The sequence below is a fragment of the Parasteatoda tepidariorum genome, chromosome 10, assembly GCF_982258835.1.
Source record: "Parasteatoda tepidariorum strain Cologne lab strain chromosome 10, Ptep-v5.0, whole genome shotgun sequence".
NCBI lineage: Eukaryota > Metazoa > Arthropoda > Arachnida > Araneae > Theridiidae > Parasteatoda > Parasteatoda tepidariorum.
Window position 1 is genome coordinate 46334178 of NC_141764.1, and position 9595 is coordinate 46343772.

Here is a 9595-nt window from a genome sequence, read left to right on the forward strand (position 1 = left end):
ATTTGTCTTTGGATTTCACTGGTTATATTGCAAGTATAGATATCAGCTCTAGTTAAAAGTAAGAAATCATATGCAATAATTTTGAAACAACCAGAATTTAATAAATGTTTGACTATATCCACAAGCATTCATATTTAAAATTGATAAAGGTCAACCAGTTTTATCCCAAGGAAATGATTTTTAGAGAAACTTCAGAGGGAGGAATAAGGACTTCAATACTTTTGCTCTGCGGAAAATTAAATCCCTCATAAAATATTTAAACTTGTGTAAAAAAAAAATTTCTGCGGAAATTAACGGAAAAATCTGGAGAAAAAAAACTAAAATCCATGGAAGAATCGCATCCCTGAATTGGTACAAAGTAGATTCATAATTATAAAAACAATTCACAGTAAAAGCAAGGAATTATAATGAAATAATTCAAAATACATAACTGATATTGAAATAAATGGGCATAGGTCTCATTCCTCTGGGCAGGGTTAACAGGGCACAGCAACCTGCTGCCCTCCCCCCCCCTCTAGATTTTCACTAGAGCCCAATCGAAATAGGACAAAATGAAATTTTGGCATTATAATTATTTTGGCATGTATAATTAAAAGTGAAATCAATTTAAATTAATTAGTTATTCAGCTAATTAAATTAAAAATATATAAATAGATAAAAAAAAATTTCATTAATTTTTTAATTTATTAAGCTATTTGTCATTTTTTTTATTGAGCCCCCCCTCTAAATTCAAACATATGGGCGCCCCTGAAAATAGCCATCACACCCCCTTGTTGCACATGTCTTTGAAAGTTTGCAGTTACTTCCACTATCATTAAATCATAATTATTATTAATTATTAAATCATAACTAGAGACACTCAAAAACATACATTTATTATTTTATTAATCTATACCTGCATTTTAAATAAATTTTCTAAGCTCATTAACTCGATATATATGTAAATTTATTAATAAAAATTAGTATTAATAAGATTGCTTTGCTACTTTTAGTAAAGTCTAAAAAAAAATTCTTTTACTAATTGACAATATTATTTAATAGGACATGCAATGCAAAGCCCATAGAAAGAAATTATTGCCTTTTTAGAATAATAATGCCCTTTTTTCTGCCTAGAATGAGTTCTGTAAGTAAAATGGCATATTATGGTTGAGCTAAGTTTCTCCACATAAGTTAGAATGTTAATTATCATGAAGTTAATTAAACACAGAGTCATATCACACATCGAATTTATTAAATACAATCCTTTTCCCTTCTACGACTTTTACTTAACTCAAACTTATAATTTTTTTACATATTTCATTATTTTTAATATTTAAAAACACTGCATTTCAACCTAAGCATTTTTAAAAGGGCGATCCACTTTGCCTGCCCTTTTAACTCTATAAATATACTCTCTGTCTTTTTTGAAAAAATAGACTGCATATCTCTTAAAAACACTGCCTATTTATTCATATTCTATTTAAAAGAATAATTTTTTTTAAAATAATAATTACATACTGGTAAAATTATCTGTGCTTATAGGTTTATTTCTGATTAACTATTACTAATATTCACTTTTTTAGGATTATTCTCATCTCCTTAAGTTTTTCTTTTCTCAGGGGAGAGATATTAACAACTTTTTTAATGGTTCTAATTTTTAAAAGAATTTTTTTTAACTTTAAAAAAGAAACTTTGCTGCATAATTAGTTTGTTTATGTTCTACAGGGCTTCATCTTGTCTTTGTGTTGAGTAACGAAATATATAGTGAAATAATTGAAATCTTTGCGTAAGAATATAGAATGTGTCACTTCAAATAATAGATACTTGACAAGCTTGGCTTACTAGAAATAGAATGGAAAAAACATTCGCTAATGTAAACAAATGCCCCATTACAAAAACCAATCCGGATCGAGATACCCACAGTACGTTACTTGCAGATATCCCATTATGAATTGTGGCAGTTACACTTCATGTACATGACAATTAAGCCCTGTGGCAGAATTTTTTCTGACTTTCTGCGACAAACCTAACTAGAACCAATATCTTTCTGCAAGATATTTTTATCGTTATAAATGTATGTGTAATGAATTTATAATAATAGATGAAATTCGTGTTTATAAAATAAGTCTACATGCATAGAATAAAACTGTGTAGATTTTTTTTCTTAATTTCATAATATAAGTTTTCATTTCTTAATAAGTTTAAATTGTTTAAGTATAAATTTGCATAATCTTCGATAATAACGAAAAGTTATAAATGTATAGATCTGCAGACAAAAATGCTTACTAGAGCATAAATAAAGATTACCCAGAACCTGTAATAAGATAGAACTTATAGAAATAGCTAAGAATGAACAAAAAGAATAAAGTTATAAAACAAGATAACTGAATTTGAAGTATCAGTTTAAAACAGTATCAAAATTAAATTATTAAAACAGTTTAAAAAAGTATGATTTAATGTTTCATTATAGTAGTTATATCAGGTACAGAAACAAATCAGGTGAAAAAATTAATATTGAAGTTGAGTAATCAAAGTAATAAAATAGAATTGACTATAACCGAATTCTAAAAGCAAAATAATTAAAGCAATGTTTGTTTAAATTTTTTCTACATCTAATTAATTTTATCTAATTAATTATAGATTAATTAGATTCGATTAATATTGTACTGACTTATTGAAAGATTTTTTTTTTTTAAAAAGGAGGTAAATAAAACTTTTTTCGTGATCAGATTAAGTTCAGAACGAAAAAAAATACACAGCGCTTGTGATTTCGCACTGTTTTGTGTAAATATATAGCATTGATTCCACACGAAGTATGCAGAAGCGGTTTCCGACTCAATATGCTCTCAAGTCTATTCAACATCTCGAAACGAAATAGTCCTTATCAGTACTGAAACATCGGTATTAGAGCCATACTCATTGGATACGATTTTTTTCGCAAGCGTATGGAAACCTGGTTGAAAGTGTTTCACCAGTAAATATTTTCCACCAATCTGGTTTTCATTCGCATGCCAAAAAATCGTAGATAGTGAGATATCTTTCTCCTTCCGCGGTACGCTAGAAAAAAAATATTTAAAACAATTCTGTAAGAAAATTTTTTTGCAGAACCATTATTGCTTCTGCAGAAATTTTTTGTTTCTGTAGAAAATGTTTTTTTTTGTTTTTGTTTTTTTTTGGTAAAACAGCCTCTGCTTCTGCAGAATTTTTTTGAGAACTTTTGTTTGTGGCAAACCAATAATTTTTATTTCCCAAATAAAAAAAATCTTTCTGCAAGAACTCAGTCGCTTTCTGCGACAATGTCGCTGTGTCGCCGTGTTTCTGCCACAGGGCAATTAAGTATTATAATTTTTTCATACAGTATAAAATTAAATATAAATAAAAAAATTTCAACAAAATATTACTAATTTTTTGTTTCAAAAACAGGGTTTACAATGGAATTGCTTATTTGTCTGGTGATTTTTAAAATTTTTTCAGCACTAGTAGCTCTAAAAAATACTGAAATAATAAGTTTTAGTAACAACCAATAAAACTTTATTTATAATTTAAAGATTTTGAATAAGAATAGTATTATCACAATCAGGCATGAAAAATAAAAGCAAATTTGAATAAAAATTATAAAGACACTCTTTCAATTAAATAAATATATTTTACCCTAAAACAATAAATTTTCCTTTGTTTTGTTCATTTATAAACTTTTATTTTGAAGTATAAAACTTCATTCCCTTAACTACAGGCTTCTCCTGAAGCTAAATTTTTTTTTGATGCAGCTTGATCAATAATTTATTTTTTTCTGGCACAGGCAAATCCAAGCCTTCTTTACTACTTGAGTTTTCACTTCCAAGTGCTATTAATCTTAGTTTGCTATCTGGGATTTTATTTTGAGATAGTATAAATCCGATTTTGCTATCTGTATTTTCATTTTGAGGTAATGCAAGTCTAATTTTAATCTTTGCAGTTTGCTTTGTGTCTGAAATAGTTACTATTTTTTTACACCATTTAGAGTGATTTTTGAGTATATCATGTCCAGTGAAACATTTATTGCAAACCTCACACACATATGGTTGTTCACCAGTATGGATTCTCATATGATACTTCAAATAATGCAAAGATGTATATCTTTTGTCACACATTGTGCAAGCATGTATTTTCTTTTCAGTGTGACTACTCATATGTGTATCAAGCAAAGATTTGAGTAAAAACACTCGAGGGCAAACTTCACATTTAAAAGAATTGTCTTGTTCATGGATTGCTGCTTTATGCAACTTAACAGAATATTCAGAAGCAAACACTTTGTTACAAATTTCACAAGGAAAAACCTTACATTCATTAGAATGCATTGCACGTTTATGTCTGAGTACTAAATCATTTCTACTAAATTTTAACCCACATATATCACATTCACACTTTTCATTAGCATGGGTACGAGTATGGCGTTTAAGAGTGAATATCGTTTTAAATTGTCTATTACACACTGTACAAATATGTTCTTCACTATCATCTGCAACATTTTCATAATCCTTAACTAGATATTCAAACTGTTTAAACTCTTCGAATTTCCTATGATGCGCTAGATTCGTTTTACTACTATAGTGGTATTTAAGAGCATTTTTACGACGAAAATTTTTATTACACATTTCACATTTATAAGGTTTTACTTTAGTGTGAGTGATCATATGAAGTTTAAGAGTGCAAGAATTTTTAAAGTTCATAGGACAAAACTCGCACTGAAAGGCTTTTTCAAGTGAGACATATTTGCAATGTTGGTATAATCTCTCTTTAGATGCAAATTTTAGGTTGCAATGATCACAAGGTATTAGTTTTTCTGTGGAATGTACACTTCCATGCCTACGCAGATCACATAATCTTCTAAACCATTTTTTGCATATACCACAAACATGACCTTTTTTTACCTTTAACGGTCTTCTTACATCAGAAGAAATTGGATTTTGATGATCTAATGTTTCTTCTATCATAATTCTTAATGTTATAATAGTATTTTAAAAAGATCATTACATGATAGATTGTTTACTACCTTTTTCTGCCCTTTTAAATTCTAATTCTATAATGGAATTTGCGATGGGTCTCTATCTTTTAAGGAATTGGTAACTAATTTTAAACCATAGTTTCTACTACAGAATGGCAACAAGGAAATGATAACGTCGGATCAATGGGCTTTTCGCATTGTGATTGGCTGTTGACTATCACTCATGGTTGCAAGAATTTGGGAAGTTATCGCGTTTATTGTGAATTAAAATAAAAATTTCAATAATTTTGTGCACGCCTATCAGTGTTCTCGCGTGATCTCGTATTTGGTGTGATAAAACAATTGATTCATTGATGGATTGTGTTTACATTTATTTCGTAAACAGACACTGGAAAAGAGGAGATTTGTGTTTAAAAAAGAAATTAGGCGAAAATGTTTTCGAATTTTTAGATATTTATAAATGTAACAATAAAAATGAATGTTTTCTTTGCTATGTTTATTATTTGTTTTTTAAATAAAAGTATGTCATTTTGATATTAAGAGTATGTTAACGGGTGCTCTTAAATACTTTTACATTAAGTATTCTCTTATAAAAGCTTAGCTGCAATATTTATATAATTTTCTTACGTTCTGTTGTAAGGAAAAGAAAATTCGGATCTAAATTAAAAGAATAATTATGCCATGTAATGTCTAATCATCCTATGCATATTTCCTAACATTTGTACTTAATTATTAAGCATTATAATTGTAACATAAAAAATAATTCTGGAGTAAAGTTCAAATTGATGTTTAAGTGTTTATATATTATGTTTATTCGACATTAAAAGTGTTTCTACTTCTAATATTTTATAAATGAATTTGTAACCCGCAGTTTTAATAAAATAAAATTATCGCTAGTTAATAAAACTATGGCAAGAGAAAAATTATCGGTAAAATTTTTATGTGGTTATCAATTATTATATATTTATTTGGAAGTAATGAAAAGTAATAATATATTTGTGAATCTAAGCACATCATGATAAGCAATAATATTGAAATGATAAAAATTCTGTGGAAATAACAATAATATTGGAAATGAATAAAATTCATGTTACATGAAATTTATTTTCGAATAGTTGACTACTTACTTTTATGATGATATATTAGATTTTTGATTACATATTATTTACTGCTGTGTATTAAGAGTTAGGTCAAATGTGCATCAAGTAGCTAGTATAAAAATGTTGCTTTTTTTAAACTTACCACTGCTTTATTAGAAAAACAATTTTGTAACAATCAAATAATAAATATATAAAAATCTATATTTGAAGCATATAAGAGTAAAATTTTTTATTTTTTGATTTAGAAACTATCAATCATAAAGATCCTTTAAAATTTGAATTATATTTATATAATAAGTAGAAAGAAATATTAGTAAAGGAAAAATTTCATAATGAGTCATTGAACAATATATCAATCACTTTTGAACTGACCCCCCTACTATTTTAATGAAATTTGGTGGAACATGCACACATGATAAAGTAAACAATTCGAACAGTTTTTAATTTGAAATTTGTCCAAGTTATAAACACTTGAAAAAATAAAATTTTCACTGAAAAAACCACTAACTTGCATACATATAAATAACTGTATTTTTTTTTTTACTTAAAAAAAGTTACTTTAAGAACTTTTATTTTATAAGTTACTTTTTTTTAACTTTAGAGGAAAGTAAATGGTGTTTAAAAAAAGATTTGAAACACCATTGCAATAAACCTTTCATTTGATACCTTATATGACTTTCTGAGGCTAGGTCAACTTTCAAAGCAACCTGATTTGACCTGTGATATGTGGTCTCAAAGAATTATGAAAGAAATATTTTTTGAGAAATTGAAATTTAACATAGAAATTGAAATTTAAAAAAAAAAAAAAAAACATTAATTATTGCAAACCAAAATTTTTATTAATTGAAAGTGGTATGGTGTACAACTTTTTTCCCCTTTAAGACATTTCATACAATATACATGGAAAACTGAGTAAAAAGCCTAAAATTCTTAAACCAATATATAAATCAATGATCATTCATATCAAAAGTAGTATTTATCCCATACTTTTGTCTCCTAAAATGTATCGAAAATAACATTTTTATTTTTAGCAAGTGTATTATATTTTTCTTATTAAAAAATGGTTTACCTTTTGATATGCAAAAAATATGTGAAATAGTTACAAGATATGAATAAAATTTATTTCATTGAAAATATTTTTTAAAATTATGATTATTAACTCTGTTACAATATGTTTTGAACAGAATTAGTAATTTTTTAAACATATAAGCATTATAAAATTTTATGAAATAGTTAGGAATGATGTAGTGCTATTTTTTTGTTAATTATTTTTATCTCATTAGACGGTATGAAAAAATCTTAACCTGTTGTTGTTAGTACTTCAACCTTCTAAATGATCTGTGATTTATTTACTTTCAATATCAAAGGCTTCTGTGGGTACGAGTATGACAGTGAGGGTCCATGAGGCTGTAGAAAACGTATCTTAACTTCTTCGTAGTTTATATTTACATCTAAAATACATCGTATCCACCATTGGCTGTACTGCAAAATTACAACATACCCTCTAATATCTTCTAAGAGCAGTTCTAAAGGATGTAACACCACTGACTGGATCTTACTTTCAGATGAATTTTAATACATTTTCGTTTTAATTGATGTGTGGCTTTCGTGTCTGTTTTCATATATTTTTTTGTGTACCGGAGATTGTATGGCTTTTCAAAAAAGTGTCTCTATTTCTCACAATCATAATATGATTTTATAATACACAAAATTTGTTTATTGAACACAATATTAAAAAGTGTAAATAATTTACTCTAATTTTTATTTCATCAAAGTTTTTTTTAAAATTTTTTATAGGATTGTTTTGTGTTGAATGAATATCTAATTTAAATTGGTCTAAATGTTGCTAGCATATATATATATATATATATATATATATATATATATATATATATAGATTTTTTTTTCTGAAAAAGTTATGTATGAATGCTGAAACATGAAGGAAGAAATTTTTTTTGCAGTACAACTATCGTTTTATGTTAAAAGGGCATTTATTTTTTATGCTTTGTTTAGAAACATAAAGAGACCAAAGAACATCTTAAGGGATTGTGGATCTCATTTCAAATCAGCTTAAGTAAATAGAATTAAATTGTTTTTTATTATTTGGATTAACAGTATTTGTTTATGCTTACATGGTTACTGCTACTTTATAGCCTAAAATAATAATTTCTTGTTTTGTAATCAAATGGAGAAGTGTATTATTTCTTCTTAGTCTAAATCAACTACAGTTTAAATGGTCATAAAAAGTATATTAAATTCTTAATTTATTTACCATTTGTATCAATGTTAATGTACTCAAAGTTTGGTATGAAATAAAACCTAATATAAAAAAGAAGCTGCTTTTGTACATAGTCTTAAAAAAAAGCTACAAGTAAAGTAAAGTTTCATTTTTTCATAGCATGTTACACATATATAATTTTTTTTTTCATTTTTTTATCATGGCTAAAATAAATTTTCATAAATTTAATACAGAAAATGAGATTTGTTAAATATTTAGTTAATTTTTTACTCATGAAAAAAAAATATATATATATATAATTTTTATTTTATTTGCATGTATAGAATTGGCATTTTATGTATAATCTGCACTAAGGCTCTTTCTCATACTGTTTAGCAGTTTTGGAATTTTGACATTTTTTTCAAAAAAATTATTGAATATAGCTTTTTTTATTTTATTTATTTTTGTCATTTCTTAGATGACCCTTTGACTATCCTTGGGCTGCAACCCGCAAACAGTAAGCCTGTACTTATCCCCATGATTCATGCATAGAATAAAAAGGCATACCCCATTAATTTAACAGTACTTTTTATTATTTATTTTTAATTGTTTATTTGTAAAATCGCTGTTTGAACTCTAATGCACCATTGAAAAAGATATTCCTTAGAGCATGAGTGGTGAGTTTTCATTGCTTATTACTAAGGAAAATAGTGAGGTTAACTGGTAATCAATAAATAATGTTTCAATTTTGATTTGCTACGTTTTATATATGAATTAATTGTATTTGAAGAGAAGTGTGCTTAGGATAAAGCTCAAACTGGACTGACTCTTTCTAGATGAAATTTCAGTTATAGTTTAATGACAGCATTACCAGAATCGACTACACTGTTCCAAACATCAATGATATTAAAGAAAGCTCATCAATATTTGCAACATGCCTGATAAACCTAGTATGAAACACAAGGATAAAAGCAGCAGAATTTTATTTATTTACTTTTTTTTTTTTTTTTCCAGAGTGCCTTCGACATTCTAAATGCTCCTCAATATCGTTTGAACACTAAGTTGTTCTTTTTTTCGTAAAATCTATGCAACTTTTTACAATAGCTCATTCTAAAGAGCGGTCGAAAATATGAGCACAAATGCTATGACAATTCGCATTTCCGTCGTATCTATGAAGTTAAATTCAAGAATTTAAAAATATTTTCACATTACAGTAAAATTTATTTGTCCAAAACTAATGTTGAATGTTAACCTTTAAGAATTAAATATTATTTGTATTTTATTCATTAATGATTATAAAAAGAAGTGTATTTT

The 9595-nt window shown here is 26.7% G+C and overlaps 1 protein-coding gene across 1 annotated transcript; it reads right to left on the reverse strand.

Annotated features, from left to right (window-relative positions):
- Positions 1-3487: 3487 nt before the first annotated feature.
- Positions 3488-5247, reverse strand: LOC107437729 (zinc finger and BTB domain-containing protein 41). Its single transcript, XM_087153633.1, has one exon. The coding sequence runs from the start codon at positions 4950-4952 to the stop codon at positions 3726-3728; it is 1227 nt and encodes a 408-aa protein (XP_087009759.1). The 5' UTR covers positions 4953-5247; the 3' UTR covers positions 3488-3725.
- Between the last annotated feature and the right edge of the window lie 4348 nt (positions 5248-9595).

Excerpts from the sequence above, each read along its gene's own strand:
- LOC107437729 (XM_087153633.1), bottom strand. The coding sequence starts at position 4,952 with ATGATAGAAGAAACATTAGATCATCAAAATCCAATTTCTTCTGATGTA.